A 25,604-nucleotide genomic window follows, 5' to 3' on the forward strand; every position below is an offset into this window, starting at 1 on the left:
GCCCCTGGCCCAGGTTGCCCAGAGAAGCTGTGGCTGCCCCATCCCTGGAGGGGTTCAAGGCCAGGTTGGACGGGGCTTGGAGCAACCTGGGCTGGTGGGAGGTGTCCCTGCCCAGGGCAGGGGTGTGGAATGAGATGATCTTTAAGGTCCCTTCCAACCCAAACCATCCTATGGTTGGGATTCTAACCCTAGATCTACGATTAGCTTTTCCTAATAATACTAAGCTGAGCTACCACCAGATTTTGCGGCTCTGACTGCATGGATTCAAAAGTACAGCAGCGTCTGTCTGCATTGCCACCCTCCCCGGACAGCAGCGCAAAGCTTCCTCGACTGCAGCACAGCTAACAACTACAGCTAGCAAAAACTGGAATACAAACTCTATTGCAAACCTGTTTTCTGAAAGTTAAGGGAACGAATACAACACCCCTACCTGTAAAGGGAGCTTAAGGTGCAATTCACCCTGCCTACGGGCAAGTGGGACGACTGGCGCCTTCCCAGATCCCCTCCCAGACAGATTTCTTCCAAGTCAGACCCCAGTACCAACACACAGCTGGGGTGACAATGCCCGGTACGGGGAAATCCCTGCACAATTATAACTGGAAGCCGCCCATCCAGGAACAAACATTGCACTCAAAACGAAGTCTGTGACCAGACAGACTCAAACGTGACGGAGTCTGGGGTTCAGTTTCTGTATCTGGCGCAGAGCTCAGCTACAGGAAGAGACTCCAGACAAGCAGCTCAAATCTCACACTGTTTCAGAGCTACTTCTCACCAGAAACCATTCAAGGGGCGTCACGGTTTCGGTTGGGATGGAGCTAACTTTCTCATTAGCGGCTGCTGTAGCGCGAAGTTTTGGATTTGGGATGAGAAAGAGTGTTCATCGTGTACTGATGGTTTTGGTTGTTGCTGAGCAGCTTTTGCTTTACTTATTAAACTGTCTTTATCTCAACTCAGGTGTTTTTCCTCATTTTTGCTCTTCTGACTCTCTCCCCCATCACAACCGGGGGGAGTGAGCGAGTGGCTGCGTGGCCCCCGCCTCTGGCTGGGGTTAAATCACAACGAGGGGTTTTGCAGCAAAGACCTGTCACTTGCCTTCAGTTCAAAGGCTTCTGCTTTTGAAATCACCTGGTGTTTTAAGGTGACCCCTCACGCATCTGTCAGCTATTTAAAACCCCTGGACAGCTTCGCTTTAGGAGAGGCTCCCTTTCATCTCTCGTTACCTTTCTTCTGTTTGCTGCGGTTCCCGGTGTGCTACTTGTGCCACACCAAGAGGTGATCAGCCACGTAGCCAAATGATCTCTCAGGAGCCCAAGGCCCTGGATGAACTGGGTGATTCTACTCTACGCCATTTAGTCTTTTATACGGTTGTCTCAGCATCATCTCTACAGCATGGGTTTTCAGCCTGTGCCCGGTGGACCTCTGAGGGCCTGAACTACTTCCAAGAACCACAGATAAACAAGTTTAGGGTGGAAAGACTTCAATTTGCCATCTGGGACCCGCATCTTCAAGGCTCTACAAGAGAATAGACTAAAAGCCACTCTACTAAAGCACCTGTAACTTTCTCAACAGGGACTGTCCTCCTACCTTTCCCCCTCGGTGGATGTGATACCACACAGAAGTGCCACCAAAGTCCACGTGGAAATCTGTGTAGCAGCCCTTGACACTCATCAGACAGTATCTGTTGGAAAATAAGACGATGATAAAGTGAAAACAAGCGGTGATCCGCATTTTAGGGCGGATAAAATGTACTCAAAGGGAAGGGGCTGCCCGAACCCAGGCCAATGGCTCAGAGCAGTGCCACAAGCCAATCACTGCAGTGCTAAGCACTTTAGCCACAGGGAGGTGGTGGTTTGCAGGAGAGCTCACTTTGCGTTTCTATCGCACCCCCACAAAAAGATCTAGTCCAGGCAAGAGGAGAGCTTTTATCCTCACACACCCGGCAGCTCTAGAAACCCCCATGTCACAGGTCTGGCCTAGGGGAGGGATGGGCAGCGTCTAGCAGCTCAGCCGACTCCAGATGCCTCAAGGTGGTGAGCACCGGGAGTTTCCCCAAAGCGCAGCGAGCTCCTAGAAGCCACGCTACCACCCTTCCACACAGCGTTCAGCAGGGGCTTGAATAACTAACTGCCGCGTCCTTACAAGTGTCACCTGCTGAAATAAACAGGGAGACCGTTCCTCCCGCTTCCCCTTGGTACAAAGTGCCTCTCCCTTGGACAGTTTTCTTGCAAGAGACGCTTCGCTGCCTGCCACCACTGGAACAGCTCAGGAAGTCACTTACTTCTGCACCTTTGGGTACTGCATCTCCAGGATAGCATTCGTAGACTCTGTCTGACTCTCCTTCAGGTGTCTGGGCCACATGTTATCAACCCAGTCAATCAAATCCACCTACAGCAGAAAGGTGGGAGACATGAGTAGAGATGAAGGGGGCACGGTAACGCCTTTTGCTACCCCCCAAGGCTGTCCTGGAAACTCAAATATCTATTGCCTGCCCGGTAAGCCCACAGCTCCCACGCAGCTGGGCACCTCTGGGATGCACTGGGGCCACCAAAGCCAGCGCGCACAGCCTCCAGAGCACCACCACGACAAACGACGGGACCAAGGAAGGGAAGGAAGCCCTGGTGTTGGCTGAATGGTCATGATACCCCGCCGCCTTTTTGGCCCTCACACAGCCAGCAACCTTCCTTTTTGGCCCCAACACACTCAGCAACCTTCCTGATTGACCAGCAACCTTTACTGGTGCAATCCCACAGCAAAGCACTTCGGCCCAGCTGTTCTGAAGCCAGTCGCTGTACAGTCAACCTCTGGATTCACACAAGCAGCAAACACCACAGCAAGATCCCAAGCATGGTACTGGGATGCTGGTCTTCCACTTAGGGGCTGGGCAGGAATCGTGATGCACTGGGCTTACATAAAAAACACGCCAAGCAGCATCTGCTAAGGTGGGATTCAACTCCCTGAGCTTCAGGACAGCCAGGGCAGGCAGAGATGTCCAGGCTCCCTCTACAGTTAACAGAGAGAAGTGAATGGCCCCCCCAGAGCTGCCCCTTCCTCTCCTCCGACTGCAGAGGGAGTTCAGGATGTGCATCCCATCCATCCCACCTTCCGCACTTCAGTAAGTGCAACTACTTTTCCCCCCGCCAAACAGCCTCCTGCCCGCCTTCCAGCACACCTCCAGCCTCTGCTCTCCGAGATTTCTGCACTTTTGCATCAGAAACACCCCCCACACACACACACTGCGTAACACTCCAGACACAGGGTCGCCATCCTAACGAGACCGTGGTTTCCAAACACCAAGGAAACCACAAAGCTCACCCAGCATCCAGGCTCTAGCTACTCTCTCAAAACGCAGCAAGCATCGCGGAGCTCTGCTGGAGTTTCACACCTGGCCACGCGCCACGGCAAGCCAGCCCTGCCCTGCACCTCTCTTCGGCCACGACGGGGGGTGACCGCTGGTGCGGGAGAGGGCTCTGCACCAAGCATCAGAGCAGCGGGGAAGGTGGGCCCAAGACTGAACGACAGCCGAGGTCTTGGCGGGCAGTGGAATCAGCTAACGGGGAAATGCTGGAAGCCAGCGTCGCCGTGCTGTCCCCGACACCCGCTGTGGCTGAGCACAAGCCTGACCTCTCTATTCAAACTCAGGTGCTCGTTCAAACCATGCCTGGTCTTGATCAGCAGCCAGCAGAAGCAGGCTACTTCACTCTAATTATTCCTCAGCCGATCGCTTGCATTTCTCTAATTACTGACAGCTAGCGAACAAGTCAGCTCTCTGCAGAATGACACGCCAGGGACATGACCATGGTCACTATAGCTGAGGGATGCACAGGCCGGGCAGCTGCAGCCTGACTGCGAGATCAGCTCCAGCAGATGAGGTCCCAGTCAAACACAAAATCAGCTCCAGCAGCTTCCAGAGCACAGCGGTGACATCCCTGACCCAGCCCATGCATGTTACGAGCAGTCTTCCCCCACGTTCAAGTGCCAGGCTGCACCTCGCCTACAGGGGACAAGCACAAAGGGGAAGACGTTCCCGCGGAAGGAAGAGCCAGGCTCACCGTAGCAGGTCTCTGCACCAGGTTCTCCAGTTTGGTGTGGCTGAACTCCAGGCTGATGACATTGTAAAGTTTCTCTCGCTCGGCCTCCGGTGTCTCATAGTAGCGTGCCCACTGCGCCATGGACATCTCGATATCCCTCTGCGTGTTCACATCCATGACATCCACCATCCGTCGGCTCCCTGTCAGAACAGGCAGAAGTCACTGGAACCGTCCCCGAGCACAGTCGGCCACCCAAGAAGCGACACTCCAGGAGACATGGGACCCTTCCTCAAGAACCCACCCACAGGCAGGTGTGACATCTTGGCCTCTCCCATAACTTCATCTCCTCCCAGACCCACACTAAACCAGAAGCTGCTTCAGGTCAAACCAGACTCCTCAAGCAGTTGTGATCCACTGGCTCGGGTTCAACCAGCTGGACACTGGGGGAAGCCGCAAAACCAGGCCCCCAGCTTTGATAAACCCAGTGACTCTCCCCATTCCCCTCTATCTGCCCGGGGCGCAGCAGGGGCACACCGTGGTCCGCGGCCACTTACCGACGCACAGCCGCACATCATTCACGCTGAAGTCCGGATCTGGCATCCTGCAGGACAAACACCTTGCTAAAAAAAATCATGAAGCGCTTCTGGTTGCGGACCCTTCCCACCTGTAACCCCAGTATTGGCACCCTGAAGATATTCCTTATGCTTCTTTTTTGAAGCTGCGGGTGAAGAGGACGCAACTCGATTTCTGGGGGCGCAGGTCTGGGGTGAAACACTGAGCCCAACTTCAGGCAAGGGAGGCAGATCTGGGAGTAGGATATGCCATCTCTAGAGCATGAGCTCTTCAGTGTATGATGGCTTCTGGCAAACGAGCATAAGCAACCCTAGCGCTCGTTTTCAAGAGTGCTCATACGAGTTACACTGCTTGTACTGGTCTGGGTATGCCCTTTATATTGGGGTATTTCACTGACACAGCGTAACTACTCCGACTGTTTGTACTGGCATACTCACCCGTACAAACACTGCTGCCACGGGCAGAACGGGCGGGCAGCAATTCAAGCAGCTCTTGACCCAGAGAAATAACTGAAAGCTCAGGTGAAAACCAGCTTCACCCACACCGTAATTCTCAGTATCAAATCCGCGCCCTCCCAAGTCACCCAGCAGTTAAAACCGAGCCCGGCACAATTTCCGATCTAATTCATCGCAGTACGGTACATCACGCGCCGGATGAGGAGTTGCCCATTCGTTCACATCCAGTGGAGGAAGTTCAGAGCAGCGTTGCTGATACTGGCTCGGACAAAAAAGTTTGCTAGGGCTAATTTATTCCTCTAACTTTCGTATTAACCAAAACCAAAAGACACTGACCCAGCAGAAACACTGGAACAGATCAGGTCTTTTTTTTTTTTTTTTTTAAGTTTGAGAAAGACAGCTATGATGTTTTGATGTAATATTGCTTGCCTTAAAACTACATCTACCACCCCACAGCGTATTTATAGGAACATCAGAAAACAGCCCAAAGTCTTGCACGAGTACAGCTTTACACTCAAAGCTGTAAACTTTCATTGACTTGCTGTAGCAAGGGAGAGAGATGGCAGTTTAGAAGTAACCGTGTTGGGCAAACCAGGTTGGAATTCTGGAAAATGCCAGAAATACTACAAATTGCTTGACTCTCTGGCAATAGATGCCTATATTACTAGGAAAGAAAGCCAGGCAGATGTTGCATCAGAGCAGCAGCGGGACTTCCCAGACATTGGGTTGAACTGTGATCACCTACGGCCAATTCAGTCCTCTCATTTTAAGTCCAAACAGACTCGTAAGAACAGGACAACTCAGGTGGAAGACACTTCTCACTGCATGTAAAGAACGGCGTGGACAGGACACAGTCACACCACCTTGGCAGAGCACAAATCCAGCTTCCAGGCTCACGTCCCACACAGTGTAGAGAGAGGCAAGAAATCGGGCCAGAGTCACCCACCGTTCTGTGCCCCCAATACTTACTTTATCCCCAGGCCATCCGAGCTCCTGAAGATGAGAGGGTCCCTCAGGCCGCCCCGCTGGATGTATTCAACTGTGAAGTCTGGCGTGGGGAGACAAGGAGGAGGAAGGTGTTAGGGGAAGACGCCTTCAGAGGACTATAGACAAACTGAGGTTAGAAAGGATCTCTGGAGATCTCTAGTCCAACCCTGCTCCCGGCAAACTGACTCCAGACTCAGATCAGGTTGTTCAGGGCCCTGTGCAGTTGGGAATCACAGAACCACAGAATGGTTTGGGTTGGAAGGGACCTTAAAGATCATTCAGTTCCACCCCCTGCCCTGGGCAGGGACACCTCCCACCAGCCCAGGTTGCTCCAAGCCCCGTCCAACCTGGCCTTGAACCCCTCCAGGGATGGGGCAGCCACAGCTTCTCTGGGCAACCTGGGCCAGGGGCTCACCCCCGTCACAGCCAAGAATTTCTTTCTAATAGACCTGAGAATGTCCTCATATCTCTGTGGCAAACCTAGCCAGCGAAAGAAATCCCCGTTCCTCGCTATTTCTACACCCCCTCGGAGATTCTGGAACTCTTTTGCGGCAGTTCTGCGAGCAGCATGGCGTGTGCTGCCGACAAGCTTCAGACAGGCCCCCCAGGGCGGGGGGAGTTTGCTGCGACAGGCTGCACCAGACAGGGGAACGGCACGGTTTTTGGTCCTCACTTCCTTAAGAAGCGCACAGCCAAGCAAGAGGGGCCTTGAAGAAATGCTCCTCCCTCACGGTAAATCCTCACGAGGCTTGCGATGAAAAGACATCCCACTGAGCCGTACGCGTGGTGAAAGAAAGGGGAGAGATCCCACATAGTCTTTGAATTAAGCATCTAGTAGACATGTGGCTGCAATTACAGGTGCCGAGACCCAGGCGAACCCTCTCGTTCCTGGCTGCCACGTGTCCCAGCAAGCCCGCAGTGCTGCACGCTGCCTCCTCGCTCTCCGGATCGGGCGGCTTCCACGCCGTTTCCCACAGGCGCTCCCTGTTTACCCGCTGCCCTGGCCCAAGGGCTTAGCGGGCTTGAGCCAATCCTCCACCAATACGCCTCGCGTCGCCCTTCCAACTACTCGAGGACTGCCGCAGGACCTGCCGGGGGGGGCAGGCAGAAACGTCCCCCGCCTGCTCTGCACAGCTTGGGTTATGCAAGGAAACCGGTTTACAGCAGAGGAAAGCATGGAAGTGGCGTGAACAGCAGTTTTCCCAACTTTATAGAAGGGCGGGGAGTAAAAGGCAGCGTAACGCAGGACAGCGGGAAAGGATTTCATTAATCCTTGAATTTCGTTTCAATTGCCTTGTAACCACCCTTCAAGTTGGCGGTCAGGGAGGCTTTGGGTGTAGTCAGATGCACAAGCGCACATCCAACTGCGATCACTGTTAGCTTTCTACGGAAGGCTCAGGGAAAGGTCATCTCCCACACCATATCCCACTGGAGAAGCGGCCAACCACAGCCGGTGCCTGGTCACCGACAGCAGTAGCGCACACTGCAGCACAGCAGTCCCAAGACAAACCTTTGCCTTCCATGAAGACCACGAAGGTGGAGTTAAACTTGTTGGTGGACAGCTTTTCCTCGAGGTCAAACGTCCTCTTCCCTTCGATTTCATCGTCGGAGATGCCATCGTCCTCGTAACGCCGCCTCATCGTGCCACGCTGAGGAGAGAACAGACCGGGAGGGTAAGAGTTATGGACCAGGAGGAACAACCAGTTGGCTTCTTGGAGCCTCAGCTCAGCCTCAGCCAGGGCTCCGGGGAAGGATACACACTTCTGCTCCCAGAGAGGAGAGACCCTGTATTACTGCAGTATATTATCCACTAGGTTTCTTCCTCAAAAAGTGCTGTGGGTATCAGTTTTCGAAACACGCCAGAGAAGATCTATTTAGGCAACGTCTGTTCTGGATCCAAAACACACCACTGAAACATCAGATCCGCTCCTCCTACAACCAACAGACTGGTGCAAGTCCGGCTGTACGGGAGACAGATAGTTGGCTCCTAACGAGTGCTAACACAGAAACACGGGAGGAGGGGAGATAGTTCAGTGTAACTGGGGCAAAGGAAAAAGAATCAGTTTCCCATTTTTACAGGTGCAGCAGCGTTCCGCTGCGCTGGAGGTAAAGGCACTTGTGAATTTAAATCCCGGCCAGAGCACCAAGTGATAAAGGTAAGGTTTTTTTGCTGAAGACGGTTCTCAAGTTTTCATCTTTGGCTGTGATTCGGTACACAAAAGTTGATTTATTCCCTTGTTTGTGTGCGGGGGAGAAGCAACCCTTTTCTGAGAGGGTCTCACAAGTACATCTGTACCGGGATTCCTGACAGACATCCTCTTCTAGCATTGCTGGATCTGGAAGAAATTATTGTCCCCAGCTGTTAGCCACCCCTCCAGAGACCGGCCGCGCTCCGGCAGAGCCGTCCGTGGGAACGCTCCCTAAATCCCCTCAGATAAAAGTCAACCTGGTCTGAATTAGCCAAGCTGACTTCCCCCAATTAGGGATGCTCCCGTTATAAAGCAGTCGAACACACCAACTGTTGTGCCAGCAGCCGACCCCGGGGACAGGATGGGGGGCAGGGGGTGACGCAGCAGCTACTGTCACATCTGGGCCTGGAAGCTGGCACCTGCCCGCGGCAGGGAGGCGCAGCGGCATCGCAGCGATGGTAGCGGGGTCACATCCCCAGGGATCCCACACCACTGGGCCCGGCCACGCACTGGGATGCTGACATTCGCCATTGCCGGCGAGGTGACCGATGGCATCACAGCCTCCTGCGAGTTCGAGTGCTCTTTTTCCTCCTTCTTTTAGGGTCTCCTGGAAAAAGGGAAGGGTGCCCTTTCCCAAGTGAGGGCGCACACCTCGGACTCTCCTCCCTGCGCTCCCAGCAAGCTGCGGATCCCCCCGACATTCAGCACCGATTGGGACTTTGCCCAAAGCCGCTCTCCGCTCCCTTCTGTTTTCCTCCCCCAGCCAAGGGTACGGCAGGGCTTGCTCCGACCACATGAAGTCCCAGGAGCCAGGAGGTACAAGCCCACCTCGCAGTGATGGTGAAAACCCCTGAAAGGGTTTATTTTGCCCCACGGAGTCAGCTCCAGCCCTGCCTGGTCTCACTCGCCTTCCCCTTAACCCCTGCCCTGCCTGCTCCCCCAGCCCATCGCACGCTACGGAGCTGAATTAAACACACCCGGGATATTTTCCGGCCTGGCATCATCCATCAGTCTGATCACTACGTTGCTTCGATCGTCCCTCTCTTCTTTTTAATCTTACCTATTTCAGCAAAGAGAAAGGACTCTCCCATACAGATGCACCGCTTTAAAAATACTTTTAAAACTAATGAGTTCAGCGCAGGAGCACGTGGGGACACTCGTTTGGAAAAGGGACTGTTTTTTCCCCTCCCTGTGACATGTAAGTTTAGCTTCACGTTTTCAAGAAGGCTGATCAATTCAGAAGTTGTTTCCCTACCACCGAGGCAGAGCAGCTTTACCTCTCCCGGCTGTTAACACCTCATTAACTTCATTGAGCTTTCCAACCGCCCCCCCTCCCAGAAACCTGTGCACAACAGGGGCACAAACTCCTCACCTGCAAGGCAGGAACAACAGGCTGCTCCTGAACGGGGTATTTCAGAAGGAGCCCCAAAACCAACACTCTCCAAGGGCCCCGACAATTGAACAATCCGGAAAAGGGCTGCGTGTTCGCAGTCCTTCGCCTTAAGCCACCCACTAAGCAGGGAGAGCAAAAAGGAGTACTTTCTTTCACCGTTTTTAACAATACAAAGATAAAACTGATTTTACTTACAGGCTTTCATGGAAGCATTTGTACAAAACACACAACGATGCTTTAAAAAAAAAAAAAAGACAATAAGAGGTACCACCAGCAGAAGCCAAGCAGCGTATTCCTGGGAAACTCTGAATTTCACACTGCCAGGGCCGGACCGAGAGCACCAAGGCACTGGCTGGGAAGAGCTGCGGGGCGGCAGGGCCGCATGTCCCACTGCTCCCAGCACAAATCCAGGGCTTGGAACTCCCAAACCCTCCGGCACGCTGCCTTTAAACCAAGACCGGCTCTTTCGAGGTGCACCAGAGCTTGAAGTTAAAAGACATAGAGGTATTCCTGGGAGAAGAGATCCTGGCTGCGTTATATCGGAGGGCGAGCACACCTTATAAAGCAATTTCCCCTTAAAAAAAAAAAAAATCACTAAATTGGTTAACAGTTTTAAAATGAGGGCACAGCGCGGGAGAGAGGGGTCCTGTCCTGTACAGGATTTATGGATACAAGAGAGAGCGCCTCACGCTCAGCGTTTGCCGAAAAGCCCCACGGTTTTGGGAAAGGCTCATTTCAAACGCAGCCCTCCCCCCCAGGTAGACCCACATCCCGGCTCGGCAGGTGTCTGGGAGGATCGCCCTGGCACCCCACGCTTGTGCCAAAATCCAACAGCTAACCAAGGACTGGGCCAGACTTCCAGCTCCTGGGAGGAACGGAGCATCTCCCTCCATCCACAACCCTCTCCCCACATCTCACCTCCGTGCCGGTGGTGTGAAACAGTCCAAAAGAGCTGCTTGGGAGGGATGCAGCAAGATGCCCATGGTGAGAGAGGATGGAGCAGGTACAGCTGATGATGGCTGAAGACCTTCTTTGGGTGCCTTGGGCTCTGGGCAGGGGCAGGCGGAGCCCTGCTGGCCCCACCTTTAGGGCACAAGCAGCTCCCATAGGTCTCAGCTCCTGTTAACCCACGGGAGACCTTGCTGAACTCCCCCAGGCAGCACAGCACGCACAGGCAGCGGCGAGGTGTTCATCTCTGGGTGCCAGAGCACCGAGGGCTCTTCTCCCCATCGGCCCAGCTCATCCCTGCTTCAGGAAGAGCCATTCGCTGCTGTGTTTGTCCGAGCTGGGGAGGGAGAGCCCCGACAAAACACGCTCAGAGGTGTGCCAGGCAGGATGCAAACACCGGGTTCTCCTACCGGCCAGCACACAAGCCCAACAGGGGCAAAAAAAACCCCAAACAAAACCAACTGGCCCAGCTGATTCCAGCCCTACATGCACCCACAGACCCTTCCTCACCACCTCTGGAGCCCAAACAGCCCCATTTGCTTGGACAACCACAATTCCCACCCCAGAACCATTTCAAATCACTTCCGCCCCGAAGAACGCCGTGCGAGGGCGCGGAAGGCTTAGGTCCTATGGGCAAACACGCCAAGGAAACCCGATTTGTAGCTTCCCCTTTATATTTCTGCGCTGTCAGAGAAAGTAGAGGAGGTCATGGTGCTTCCTTGGGCTTGTTTGGACCCTTCGCTGCGCAGTCCCCTTCCAGCTGAAGCGCGTCTCAAACCCTGCCCCGTGACACTCTCAATCATCAGCTGCCTGTTACAGTTCCTGCTGGGACACTGCTCTTACTGTTAAAACAGGAGACTGAAGATGTTTTCGCAGTTATCTTATTCCTTACTAAAAATCACACCAGAAAAGTTCAAGGCACACCTAGTCCAGGCAAGGATGCCAATAACCTTGCAGCATGGCCAGCTTTTCACTCACCCCCAGTCCCAGGCGAGCCTAAGAAAGAAGCCCCAGGACTAGTGGCCCCAGTAGTCTGCAGGTCTCACCAGGTTTGGAATCGGATGGGTGGTGGCACATGGTGGGACCAGGCTGTGGTTTGCGTTTTGACCCGCTCCCTTACTCCAGACACTCACTTCCAGTGGGCAGGTTTTGGGAAGAGCCGCTCTCCTGCCTTCCCTGGGTACAAAACCTCACAGGATGAAAAAGGTCTGGCACGCTAAAAAAACTGGCCAGAGGCAGCTATCCCCAAACTAGCCTCTTAATAACTCTATATTTGGCTCCCAGGCTGGAAGTATAAGCGATATTTCGGGACCCTTAGGTAAGGTACACAACTGCATTGGGCCGAAACTCAGGTGCGTCCCATTTGACCATGAACCTGTCACCTCGGGAGATCCGGGCTGGAACACTGCTCCAGCCACGGGTGCTGTGACCTGCTGCAGCCCCGTTTCAAGCATTTCTCTCACAGTAACGAGCCGCACGGGTCAGCGGCAGCACTCGCTCAAGGACACCAGCGGCCTGAGAAGCTAGGTACAGCACAAATGCACCGATAGCGCAGGCAGACAACCGACGTACTGGGAAAACCCCTTTTCTGCCATCACCTCGCAGAGATCCTGGCGTCCGGCTGACGTGCTCAGGTTTCCTTTATCCGGGTGGAACCTCAGATGGATTAGCTGGCTTGTTCCTACAGCTACTGCCAGGATGGGAAGGACAGGGTGACAGGCAGAAGTTTCACATGGTTTAAGTATAACTACAGCACGGCTGAACAAGCACCCTTGGGAGCCTGCCCCAGACCACGACCGCCGCAGCCACACAACCCAGTACCAACCCAGCGCCAAGCTCGGTCTGACAGCTCCCTTCAGAGATTTCCTTCTGGAGTGGACGCAGTTACCGCCCCGCCAGACTGGATGCCACATCAGGCATTGTCTGTCCTTCTGGAAGTGTGGCAGCGAGCCAGCACGGGCTCTGGATTGTGTAGGCCAGCTAATTTAACAGAATTGCGACCACATGGCCAAGGCCTGATCCAGATCCCGCTGACGCTATAAGGTGGATGCTGCACTCGTGTTGGGGGTACAGTCCCAGCACAAAAGCAGTCCCACCAGGACAGAAGGACAGAGGCTGAGCCTGATAAACTGTCAGAGATGCTGTGCAGAGGAGCTCCTTCTCCCTTCCCCATCCACCCGCTCCCTCCCCATGCCCTGTCACTGCTGCTGCTCCAACGCTCGGCCGCCCCAGTTTGGCATTTGGGCCCCAAAACCGCTTTGTGTTGGTTAATCCTGAGCACAAATTACAGCTTTGAGGACAGATCCTGCTCCCACCCTACGTGAACGTGCAGCAAATCATCCAGTCACTCACCAAACAGACTGGGAGGTTTTATGACCAAAGAAAGAGCACGTTTTAGAAGATGCCACTCCACCAGCCCAACCTGCCGTGGACTCGCGTTACGCAGAACAGCAGCAATACAAAGTTTGCCTCACTCCAGCTAATCCACCCATGGACCCGCACTGTGGGATCAGGGAATCGTTCTGACTCCTTTTCCCCCCGATGTTGTTCACAGCACCGGCTCGGAGCCAAACGGAAGGCGGCCACACCGCAAAGGTGCAAATACGAGGAAACGGGCAGAAGCGCCTTAAACTCTAATCCCTTTACAATGGGGAAACGGGGATGCAGAAGGAAAGGGTCGCCTCCTCCAGCCGAGCAAATTCCAAAGTCTAATGCTCCTGTCATCAGCACAGCATCAACTACAAAACCCGTTCCACGCTCCCAGCCAGATCAGCTTTGCGTGTTCCTGTGGGCAGGGAAGAGTCTGGCCTCCTAATTCGCACAGCATGTAGGAGAATGGGATCCCAGTCACGGCCGAGGACCCAAAAGCGCTGCCACAATACAAATAGCTCCCATCAGTTATACAACGCCTCTCGCGTACTGGGCCAGGGCCACAGCGCTTTCATGTCATTGTTGTCTTGGGAGGGTGGGGAAAAACAACATTTCAGTGCGCGCAGAGCAGACAGGAGGGAGGAAAAGCTTCTGCGCTTCCAAACGTGCGTTTTGGGAGAGTTTTCCCCTCCTGGAGCCTGCAGCTTCCTCACGGCAGTTACACAAACCACGGCTCCCTAGATCTCAGAGTTGGGTCTCCATACTGGGCTAGATGTGGTCACGGTGCAAGCTTACGCCTTGTGTAGGGACACTCCAAGACCCCTTTCTTCTCCGATGTGCTTTAATCCCCACCTGCCACGCAGGGAATTGCTACCCGGTTAAACTGAGCGGCTACAGGCGATACCTGCAAAGGGCAAGAGACGTGCAAAGCCGTGACACGCTAATGCCAATCTCACCTTTCCACCAGCACACGCTTTGCGAGAGCTGTAAAATCCTCCCTCCACCACAAAGTTTGATTTCTCTGGGAGAAGCCTGAACCTTTATCCCGCAGCCTGTGCCAGGGCCGGGTTTTGGCTGAGTACCCCTGCCCAGCAGATTCCTACAGCCCTCCTAACTCTTCTTTCTCCTCCTCGGTGCAACTCCATCCAGATGGGCCTTGCCAGAGCACACCAGCAAGTCACAGCCCTGGGCTCTTCGACTAAGACTGCTTCTTCCCAGGGGTGGCTCCACTACTAGGAATTTTTCCGGTGTCAACTGTCAGTTCAGCCAGAGACGCACGACTTCCAAAAAGGGGATCAGCAGTCGCCCCCAAAACTGCCATCCATGAGAACGTCCCAGATGAAGCTCAGCCCCAGCAAAGCAAGGGGTAGTGTCAGGCACGTTACACATATATCTATCTGTTGGACAACCTTAGAGTTCAGCATTAAGCAGGGATATTTAAACATGGCTTCTTTTTTGCCCCCCGGCTTTGTGATCTGCGTTTGGATTCTGGCATTTTTCACCCTGATGAGAGTTTTACTAAGGAAGAAGAGACAAGCAGTCCAAAGCCTTTCTCTCTGTGTCAGGCAGGGTCAAGATAAAGGCAGTTTATTCATCCTCCAATGCCAGCCAGCCAGCAATTCTCATCTAAGATAGCTGTCCTTCACCATTTCTTTCTGGCCCTCTTGGGTACTGTTCACTTAATGTAGGAAATAGAAAGCATGAATATTAATCCTGTGGACGGCTCCAGTGCTATCCCTTCTACTCTGATCCCTTCACCTGCAGTCTCCTCCTCCCAGGAATGCCGGGGGAAGCGCCTCGTGCAGCTCCACGGTGGTACTCTTCCAAAACCCTTCCTTGGACACCTCTTTCCATCAGCAAGCGCTGCCTCGATGGAGCACGGCTACCTCTAACAGCAAAGGAACTGACAGTCGGCTGAAGAGAACCAGAAGACTACTCTCCTGTGGGGGTTTTTTTTGAGAGAAGAACGAGTACAAGGTCACATTTGAAAAAAGAACAGGCCGTCCTTTTGCTGAAAGAGCCTCACATATTTACAGAGTGAAACCAACAAACACCACAGTATTTTAGTCACTTCCTGCCCCGTCTCCTGCCATTCCCTCCCTGATCTCCCAGTATCTCCATCTCCCAGTCCCCAGGAAGCCTCCTCTTGCTGTGCCACAGCTCCTTCCTCTTCAGGAGAGCAGAGCACCCCTCAATTTTCCTCTCCCTGTGCCTCCTCCCCTTTGTCTGCTGTGTTTCCAGAGCAGCTTGCCTGGTTTGAAGCCTCCCACGACCCTCCCTTATTCTTCTAGATGAAAGATGTTGACCTGAAGAATGCAGTCACGTTTCACTCCCTTTTCTTAACTCCAAACTCCCCTCACTGCAGGTCTTACAACATCTACCTGGCTCCCAGCGTACGTGTAGAGCAGCGTGACTTACCAGGGGATCTCTCTCATTCACCAGTTTCCTCACCGGGTGCCTCCTAGCCACCCATCCCTTTGTAGGTTTACTTTGCTGAAACGCATCCAAATCGGTAATAAACCGACAAGCTCAACTCTCCTCAGTTTATGAATTTAACTTCTCACGTTTGGTTTTTTTTTTTTTTTTTTTTTTTTTTTTTTTACACATCAAACGACTACGGCTTTTGTCTAGGTAAGTTCAGACCTTCGACAGCCAAACTCGTGGGTGGGCGTTTTAATCTTGAGCGAGTACCTGTGGCAAACAGCAGCGTCCAGAATTCAGCCTCCAAGACACCGTACTGAGACCCACCAGGAATCAACAGCCGCGTGAGGTCCGTTAGATCAGTGGGAAAGGGGCCCGTTTCTCTGGGAAGGCACAAGGCAAAGGCAACCCCTGGCAGGAGGAGGATGGACAAAGATGGAAGCAGCAAGGCAGACCCAGGGCAGAGCAGATGCCAATGCCAGCATTGAGTACGCAGGGAAGACACTCCCTTGTGTGTATTTTCAGCTACAGCGCGGAGAACCAAGGCACAAAGATTATGACACCCAATCAGCAGCCTGCCAGGTTACCGCTTATCTTAAGCGCAAGAGCTTTACCTTTCTATATTCCTCTCCTCCAAGCCTGCACCTCCCACTTCAGCTCCCAGGTCTGGGCTCCAAGCTCTGGTCCCCACGACCACGTTATTTGTGTTCCTCTCCGCCGGCAGAGAGGCTCTGCCCTCTGTGCCTCCCATCCTTCCACCACTTCACTTTCTCCTCCTCTTCCTCCCAAGCGTGGGAAGCAATACCTAAACCACAACTCCTCCTGTCACCCTTAGGGTATGAAGGGTCCTCCGGAGATGGGCCCGTGCCATTCTGTTAATATTTTGGCTCTGCAGAACCATTTGCTTTGCCAAACAACTGCCAGTGCTCCACAGATGATCAATAAAGTGGTCCTGGGCTCCCTAATCCCCCAGTAGAAGGAGTAGGGTCCAAAGAGAAGGCCATAATGCCCCAAGTAAAAGATCCAGGAGAATCTGTCAGTGGCCACATCTGTCTCAGGGCCAGCCCAACATTAGGACAAGCCAGGAGGTGGCTAATTTTAGCAGCTCTGCATGCCCTGTCCACCAGTGATGACGATCTGGACAAGATGGCCATACTAAACTAACTCTTTTGCTACCTGGTTTCACAAGAGGAACCCACGAACTAACCCAGCAGGCTTAACCCAGGTTAAATCACAGAATTGTCTAGGTTGGAAGGGACCTTTCAAACCATCGAGTCCAACCATCAATGCCCCCTCATCACCAAACGCCCCTCATCATCTCCTGTCTCTCTCAAGAGCTGGAGAGCAGAACTGGTGTATCCCAGGTTGAACATTCCTGGGCAAAGGGAGACTCAAGGCACCAGGCTGAGGAGTGGAGAGGAATCTACGCAGAACTGGAGCCCTTCCAGGCTTCACAGCTCCAGGAGGGATTCCTATCACGAGCAGGGCTGGCAGCGTTTCAGAACGAGCAGGGAGAACGCTTTGGTTTGCACTTTTGGGTTACGAAATTGGATGTACACAAGGAATAATTGGGGAAGTGGAGCAAGGCTGAAAGAGGCAGGTGGGGAGACGGCAGCAAGGGGCCAAGGAGAACTCCAGCAGCTGCCACTGAACCACAGGCTGACCAGCCACAGCGGCAAAACCACGAGACAGGGGAACGTGCTCGAGCAGATCACAGATGGGCAAGTCTGGCAACAGTCCCAAGAAGGCAACAGTGCTCCTAGGAAGGGATACGGCTTCTCACTCCAGTCACTTGCAGCACATTTCCCGTACAGCCACCATCCCAACTAGCTTTTACGGCACTACTAGCCCTCAAACTGTCTGTACCCACCGCCAGCCGTAGCATCCTAGTACCAAGACAAACCCTGCCTGGATTCTATAAGAACTTAAGGTAGTTCATGAAGGACCATCAAACCCTCCACCATCCCACCTTTTAGGACTGAACACTGATCCTCTGAGCCATACGGTCTGCGTTGAAAGCCACTCTTTGACGTTTAGCTTTGTTGTTTCTCAAGTAGACTGAGCAAACTCCTTTAATTACCTCTCATCCCTCCCAAACCAGAAGAAATTAAAGGAAAAAGCCTGCCGTGTAGACCCCTTTCCCTGCCAGGGAGTCCACAGCCCGTGTGTTATGCAGTCAGATAGACGAGCATTACCAGCTCCGCTGCTCTTTCTGCTTTGTATAGGAAGGCAACAGAGCATCCCCAAAACGAAAAAAGTAAACCAAACTTCTCTGAAAAGACAGGCTTGACAACTACACACATTTAACCCATTTTCCCACTTGGGAAAGAGCGGGCCATTTACCTCCAGGCTGCTGAGCCCACACACAGCACCAGGCAGAGAGCCAGCAGAGCTGGCAGGAGGGACACACGGAGCCACTTGCATTCGGGGACAGAAATGCAGCTGATCTAGCACCTGTAGGTCAGCTCTCCACAACGTCACTCCTGGCTGGGACAGGCAGAGCACCTCTCTGTCCACCATACGGTGGGAGTTCAGAGGACTAGCGTGGATTTTTCGGTGGGGAAGAGCTCACCCTCCAACTTTCCCAACATCCCAACCCCGCTCTGCAGTAGCCTGGTGCTGGTCCCGTCCCATCACACAAACTGAACGAGGCAGGACCGCAGGAGTACTCGGATAGCAAAAGCACGGGAAGCTTCGGGGTTTGCACTGAAATTCCTGCTAATAACTAATTCCTGACACTGTCCTTGAAAGAGAATAGCAACAGGCTGCCTGAATTGCGGGCGATGGGGCCTAGGGTGCTTATGAAGAAGGAAAACAATGCAGAGCCATTGGGATGAACACGGACAGCGTGAAACCATCTACTAGGAAGGAGATTTCCTCCTTACTCTGCACTGTTACACCATCACTGCACGCACTCCCTCCCCCTTTGCTCCACAAGAAGCTCAGTACTTGCCCCTTCCTTATTCCAAATGGGACAAAGCGGGTCAGGAGTTCAGTGACACATGGAAATATTTAAGCCCAGGGAATCAGAGACACTGAGGCAGTCTAACCCTAAAGACCCAGCAGATATCGCCAGCCCTCTCCTCCTTTCCACTTCCAGCTGCCTCAGCTCAATCCCAAGATGACAGCTCCTGAGAGCCAGGGGTACATGGGAGAACAAGGGGGAAACAGGGCACTCGTGGACTGAAAAGCACAGGCCAGCCTCTTTTTAAAAAAAAAAAAAAAAAAAGTAAAAATATAGGCTTTTCTGCCCTTACACCTTCTGACTGTTCCTCCAGCATTCGCTTCTCTCTCTCTCCAAGTTCCGCAGCACCGCCTCCCTTCTCGCTCACCCTTCAGACTTTCACCGCTGCCTCGTGCAAAGTTAGACAAGGTAAAGAGGCAACATCAAAAAGGGACCATTCCCTTTCCGTGTCTCGCTCACAGCGAGAACGCGCCTCACTGGTTGGGATCTGCTTCTCTAGATAACAGTTCTATCAAGCAACATCCCGATCCTTGCCTCGGTGCCTTTTATCAGGCCACCTCTTCTCCCAAACTCTCTTACAACTGGCTAAGACATGACAGCACGACTCTGCTCACAGTTCCCAAGCCCGAGGGCCAGCGCTAACAAAAACCACAGATGACGATCACACCCCGGAGCCTCTTCCTTGACATAAAAGGGTGTGGGGTTGTGTGCGGGGGGTAGTTTTATTAAAACTCTTGTTTGTGTGCAGTGTGATAGCTAAAACACGCGAGATCCAGGGAAAGACAAAAAGCAGCCAGTGTTTAACGTACTGTAGGGAGCAAAGTTTACCGCTCCACTCACCACCTCGCCATCAATACGACCCGTTCTAGTCAACGTCAGTAAAAATCACCAGTCCTTTCCCCCCACCATCTCACTCACACACACGGGCACATCACGCCCAGCGCTGTGAACCACACCTCAGCTCTTTGGGCAGCAAAGATGCCACCCAGATTTGCACCCTTCCAAGCACCCGACCTGGGCGGGAGCACTAGAGAAAGCACACACCCCATCTAACTGCTGCATCTAACTACCTTCTCTCACCGCCCTGCAACCCCAGGTAGATCCCAGCCCAAAACCTCCCCCGGTTCAAGTTCCTGGGACTTCCACAGGGATTCACAGTCCCTGGACAGGCAGTTCATGCTGTTTACCACCAGTACTGTTTCTACAGCAACAGAGATGCACAAACACGGACTCACAGAAAGAGAGAAACCCTGTCAAACGGATCCATCTCCTCTACCCCATCAGGGGGTCACAGGTTACACTTCGTCCCCAGGTTTATCTGAACCGTCTCAAATGCCAGCAAGAAACGCCGGCGGACAGCTATGCATCTTCCTCACCTGGTTCCTAGGAGTTGGGAAAAAGAGGTAAACAAGGAGGCTCAGCAAACAGAAAACTCTGAGTTCAATCACATCCCTTCTGGTCTCTCCAGATTAAGCTCCAGGCTGTATGAGCAGAGCTCCTCTAGCATCAGGGACCTACAGCAGCTCGTTCTTGTTACACCATCCTGGAGCCTGTGATTTCCCCATCGCATGAGCACGGAGAAGTGAAAATTAGCCAGCGCGGTCCAACCGTTAGCACGCAGGCTACCTCTAGCTGGGTGGGGGACACACAGCACAGAGCATTTCCTAACTGCCCGAGATACAACACGGAGGCGGCAGAGCATTTGCTCCCTGAGCTGCTACTTGGCAGCACTGACGTGACCTGAGAGGTAGTGAGTTGGAGAGGCAGCAGCACGAACACACTCTCGCTACTCCTTGGCCCTCAAAAATCAGAAGTCATTAGCATCCTCGCCAAGGGAGATCTGCAGGTACCTGAAGGTGGGCAGCACGGGGAGTTCAGACCACTGCGGAGAGGGAAGAACACCACCGAAGTTCCCTACGGTCCCCGAGAGGCTGACACCCTACCCACTAAGCCCACCAGAAAAGGAATTGAGCCTGGACCCGCACAAGCACTTGTACAGCAAAGAGTTCGGTTTGCAGCTCAACTGCCTGGAGACCATCCGGGACGAAGGTAGCTGGCTTCAGATTCTATTGACAGGCTTTTTGATGATGCATCTGTACAAGCGCAGTCACAGATAGCTTCTTCTTAGCTTCAGCTGAAACGGTCACATCCCATTTTCCGCTGCTTCCCTCCCTCCCCAGCTCCACACGGGCTTCTTCTGTCTGACCCCCACCCCATTAATCGAGATCCCAGGTTCTCCAAGCCAACTGGAGATCACACTTCCAGTTCCGAGATACACACTCCCCACCCTTCTTGCCTCCCCGTGCTTTTGACAGCTTAGTATCTTTGATATCTAATTATAGGCCCTGCCATCCTGCCGCAGGCTTTGCTCTTCCCCTTGGCTCTTTTGCTTTTCCCAAGGCAACCAAGCAAGGTCATTCTCTGCTCTCACGTCCCTCTCCACCAGGGCCAAGAAGGGGCAAGGCATCCAGTGGGGCAGATCCGCTTGGCTCTGACGACTCCTGTTCTCTGAGCACACAGGTAGGCACCCCCAACCAGCACCCCCAACCAGCTCCTGCCACAGGATCGTGCTGCGGCCGCGCTGTCTGCGGCCGCAGGACCACGTGCAGCGATTGAGCGTGGTATGCCACGTTCCTTCTACCTCTTCCACTTGCCTTTAACTTCTCCAACCCAAATAAAAGCAGGTCAAGCATTGTGTAGGAGAGCCTGTGAACTAATAAGTCAGCTCCAGGAGCAAATCGAGCTTTCCAGAGCTCAGGCTGCCCGCTCAGAGCTCACCCATCATTTCCTCCTCTGGAATCAGCAACGCTCTTCCGTCATCAGCGCCAGACATCTCTAGCCTGAAGACAAGTAATTGCTTTCCCTCAAACATTTTCAGAGGACAGTATTAGTGCACCACCTTGTTTCTCCACCTTCTGGCCATACCACTACTTCCCCCACATGCGTAATTTCTCCCCAAAACACAGCCAGTAACCCATAGACCTCCGTCTGGGTGGCTCCTGACCTTATCAGCCAACAATAAAAAAAGTACTGGGAGCACTGGGACTGCTCTCCTATCTTGTTAGTGTCACCTCCGGCTGGGATAACCCTGTGAAAACCTATTCCTGCTTATTAGCAGGAGACACAGATGCAACTTGCAAATATTGTTTGGTAACTCAAAGCAACTTCAAGTGCTCCTGCGCTGTCTGGCTCCCTGCTCAGTCGGCGCTGCAGCTTCCAGGACACACAGCCAGGCCTGGGACAGTAGGAAACCAGCAGAGGTAAGAGATATTTACCTCCTGCGTTCCTCTCTGCTGACACAGGACATCATCCAGTTGGTTTCAGGGACATATTCTCCCAGGGACCAGCACACTCTTGCATCTCAGGATCCAAATGCTCACAGGGATTTCTAAAGCTTTCCAAGGAGAGCCTTCAGTTGCTGCTACCTTCCACCAAAGAGCTGCCCAGATCAAATCTGAACAGTCCCTAAATTATTTAGAGCTCAATTATTACACCTGGGTCATTTGGAATGACTCATTTGTAGTGTCTTCAGTTTGAGGCAGAGGCATGTGGGAGAGATTAATTACCCTACTTGCACAGGTCCTGTCTAGACTAGGAAATAGAGGTGTGTCCAGCAGACCAGTGACATTTGGCCGGATGGGGTTTCACACAGGGCACGTAGCAGACAAACAGGAGTGAGCATCGCTTGACAGGGTACAAGGGGGTTGCCAGTGCCAAATTTCAAACGGAGGGGCGATGTAAAGCCGCCCAGAATCCACCCCAGCGCACGTGGCTTGTCCCACGTGTCAGTACCATGGGAACTATACCGGTAGACTCACCCCAGCACACACGGACGAGTGCCAGGTCAATGGGACCAGCCCTGGAAAAGCCAGTATCCAGCAGGACTGGCCTGCGTCGAGCACACCAAGATGTGAGGATGACAGACGCCAGCAACTGCAAGGGATCATTACCTGGTAGCGAGCGGCATCGCAAGGAGTAGGAACAAGAAGTCAGGCAGAACCTGATGGAAAGGCATTAGTGGTTGCATCCCGCTGCTGGGGCAGTGTGAGCCATGCAAGATAGAGCAAGGGCAGCTGCCTGACCGACACAGGGAGGGCAAATAGCTGCGTCCTCCTCTTCACTACCTTACCAGCCATGAGCAGTCCTGCCAGCCCACAGCCGGCACCCTGCTGACCTCCCTCTCTCAGCTTTGAGGCCATCTATCCCCTTGACGGTGTGAGGATGAGGGCTGGAACTTTGTCACAAATGTCCCGTGAACGCCAACATGCCTGGGCCTTCCTGGCCAGCGGGCTACGTCCTGCATTTTACATCACCTCATCCTGCAGGAAGAGTTTGGTACCACCGATATGAACAACTTGGAAACCACAAGATTAGAGGGGCTGTGACCTGGGCACCTGCCAGAGCCAGCCTTGCCATCCCCGGTGCCACTCCACACCACGGTACACATGACGGCAAGAGAAACCTTTTCCTCCACGCTCTCCAAGCTTCATCCCTCAGCAGATAACTCCACATACTGCAAAGCTCACGCAAACTCTTGCCCGGGGGATAGCGTGGACACCAACGTGTAAAGACAAGTTTGCTAACTGCTGTTTACAGGAGAGGCCTCAGCTTTTGGCTGGTAGGGACAGGCAGAGGCCTCCTCTCAAATTTCAGGTAAGGATCTGACCAGAGGGCAGGGCAGGGCAGTGCTAATGCAGGACACAGACTGCCCCGAGCAACAGGAGAGACAGCATTTCGCATTCTAGCTCTCCCCTCACCTCACAGAGCTCTGATCAGCGGCCGCGTCTCCTCCTCCACTGGCCCATTTCCCTTCGTGGGCGTCACACCAAATCTCCATCAACCAAAACAAGGATGTGACTGCACCCAGCCAGGGATGGTCACTCGGGGCCCAGGCACCGCAGTACCTTCAGCGTGAGCTGTGCCCGAGCCCCAGCGAGCGCCCGCCGCCCCGAGGGAGGGTGCAGCTCCACCGCGGGCTCTCTCCAGCAGCAGAGCCAGTTTAAGAGGTTCCTACCCCACCCTGTCTTCCCCATCTCAGGCTGCCACCTCTCCAGTCCCGTCAGGTTTGCTGGTGGAGCTGCTAGCTCACTAGCCCAGCAGAGACAACAATTTGGGTTAGATTTCCACACCCCCCCCCACCAACAACTTTCACATAGAGCATGATCCACAGTCTCTCAAAGCAGCGTTCGGCTCAGGGGCATCAGCTCCCGAGGCACTAAGAGAGGGAGGGAGAGAACCTCCTAAACCAGCTCCGCCACACCGGCAATCCCAACTCGGAACCACACCCTGAGATACAGACTGCTGACTTGACAGCAGCGGCGAGACCACAACAGGCAGGGTTTATCGTTAGGGTACTGGCACCCTCCCGCTCTGCTCCCCCAAGCCATTCCGACCCGATCCAACGCCGCTGCCCCTTCGCTCCTCACCCGGACTGTTGTCACTGAAAGCGTACGGCACCGCTTCAGTGACGTGCTAACCCCAACTCGTAATTGACGGAGTCTTGCTAGTCTTAGTTCACAGCAAAAGCCTGGCAGAATTAGCCCTGGAGCAGACAGAAGGCGAGATTTCCTCACGCTTCCAGCACCCAGGAATACTCAGTGACTTCCCTGCAGAAGGACGGGCAGCGCGTCCCGCTGAGGAACCCTTCGGCAGCTCCACACATTCCCACAGATCTGGATGGGTAGCACACAGCTTTGTGCGCAGTAAGAGAGTAAGTTACTTCTCGCTGGGGTAAAAGAGAAATCCTTCCTCGGCGGAGCACCGGGCACGCACTCCGTGCTGCGACAGCAGGCAGGAACACCTCACCTCAAGCACATCTTTAGAAAAGTGTTGGGTCAAACAGCTCCTTCGGCAGCAGTCTGCAGAGATGCACCCGTCCGTTTGCTGAACAGCTTCCCAGCACCACCAGGAGATTCCTTCCCTGCTGATGACCCCGCGCAGATCTAACCTTACCAAAAAATTTAAGTGACACACACGCAACAGTTTCTCCTCAGACTCTCAGACGGAGATCCTGGTGAGTGCTGAGGAGGCGCAAGGCAACAATGTACTCTGGGAGGAAACTGCTGGAAAGCCTGAACGAAGCAAAGCACCTGAGCATCGCAGCACCAGACGGACTGAACTCCTTTTCCTCCACAGCCAGAGCTGCTCCTGCCTTTAACAAGCCCAGGCTCCACTTTCAGGTGCCCTTGCCCTCCTCGCGGGGAGCTGAACAGCTTGGTGTGACACGGGCTGGGTGCGACCACCCAGCAACAGGCAGCGGAAGACTTCCAAGTCTCAGAGAGGGACCATGGCATTGTTAGTGCCAGGGCTGGACTGTCACCCAGGCCGCAGGACACAATAGAGCATTTCAGCTCCTCGATTAAGGGCCTGCAAAACACACATCTACAGCGTATAAAGCATAAAGCCAGCACCTCAAACCCCAAAGTTCTGCCTCGTTGCAGAGCTGAGGAGCAGCAATATAGATGCAGGCTTAGTAGAAAACTACTCGGCAGTGCCTGACAAGTCCCATCCTTCACTACTCATGGTGCAGGGAGGCCCAGCTGAGTCTCTGGGAGAGGAACATGGACATCCCTTAACCCGCTGTCGTGCAGCTCACGCAGCACCATCCGCAGGCTGCCTTCCCCTATCCGTGTCAGCCTCCCAGAGTTCGCCGGGACACAGCTTCTTCCACAGTCTAATTGTTTCAGACAGGTGCAGGACATCCCCCCAGCGACACCCCTGCGTCCAGACCAACTCACCCAGGCCTTTATAATCTTGGGAGTTGTGGATGTAGAGCCCAAACTAGGAAGCAAGCACAGTTAGAGCAGTGCGACCCACCTAATGTAAGTGTCATTATATTCCACAGGGACGTGTGAACTGGCAGAGAATTCTCGTAGGAGCGTGACTAGATCTGAAGCAGAGGTGAATTCCTCCTCAACTCCCTGATCTTTCACTGATACTGACAAATCCATTCAGAAAACACACATAGACCAGATTTTTGTGGAACCAGAGGAAGGGAACAGTATTGCTCACTAAATAAAAATAATACAAAATGCTCAAGACCCTCTAAATCCTGATGGAAACCAGTCTGGTTTTAAGGCAGGGGTGACGCACCGAAAGATGCAGACGGTGTAACTACCCTGGCACACCAGATTGGAAGCTTCTCTTGCCATCTCGGGCCACTGGTACCATCAAACCATGCTACTCGCACATGCAATTAATTCAGCTCATCCACCACTACAAACTATTCCGGTCAAGGTTGTTTGACTGGTAGGACTACTATCCCACTTGGATTTT

General features: G+C 53.5%; 1 protein-coding gene across 2 annotated transcripts in view; it reads right to left on the reverse strand.

Moving 5' to 3' along the window:
* Positions 1-25,604, reverse strand: part of KDM2A (lysine demethylase 2A) — a 52,172-nt gene that overhangs the window by 21,982 nt on the left and 4,586 nt on the right. For both annotated transcript variants that reach the window (XM_063331580.1, XM_063331581.1), the window contains exons 4-9: positions 7,554-7,692; positions 6,026-6,104; positions 4,583-4,629; positions 4,050-4,228; positions 2,279-2,385; positions 1,585-1,678 (exon numbers count right to left, since the gene is read on the reverse strand). In XM_063331580.1, the coding sequence (XP_063187650.1) occupies positions 1,585-1,678; positions 2,279-2,385; positions 4,050-4,228; positions 4,583-4,629; positions 6,026-6,104; positions 7,554-7,692 (645 nt within the window). The remainder of the gene's footprint in view (positions 1-1,584; positions 1,679-2,278; positions 2,386-4,049; positions 4,229-4,582; positions 4,630-6,025; positions 6,105-7,553; positions 7,693-25,604) is intronic.

Source organism: Chroicocephalus ridibundus, chromosome 4 (assembly GCF_963924245.1).
Source record: "Chroicocephalus ridibundus chromosome 4, bChrRid1.1, whole genome shotgun sequence".
Lineage (NCBI taxonomy): Eukaryota > Metazoa > Chordata > Aves > Charadriiformes > Laridae > Chroicocephalus > Chroicocephalus ridibundus.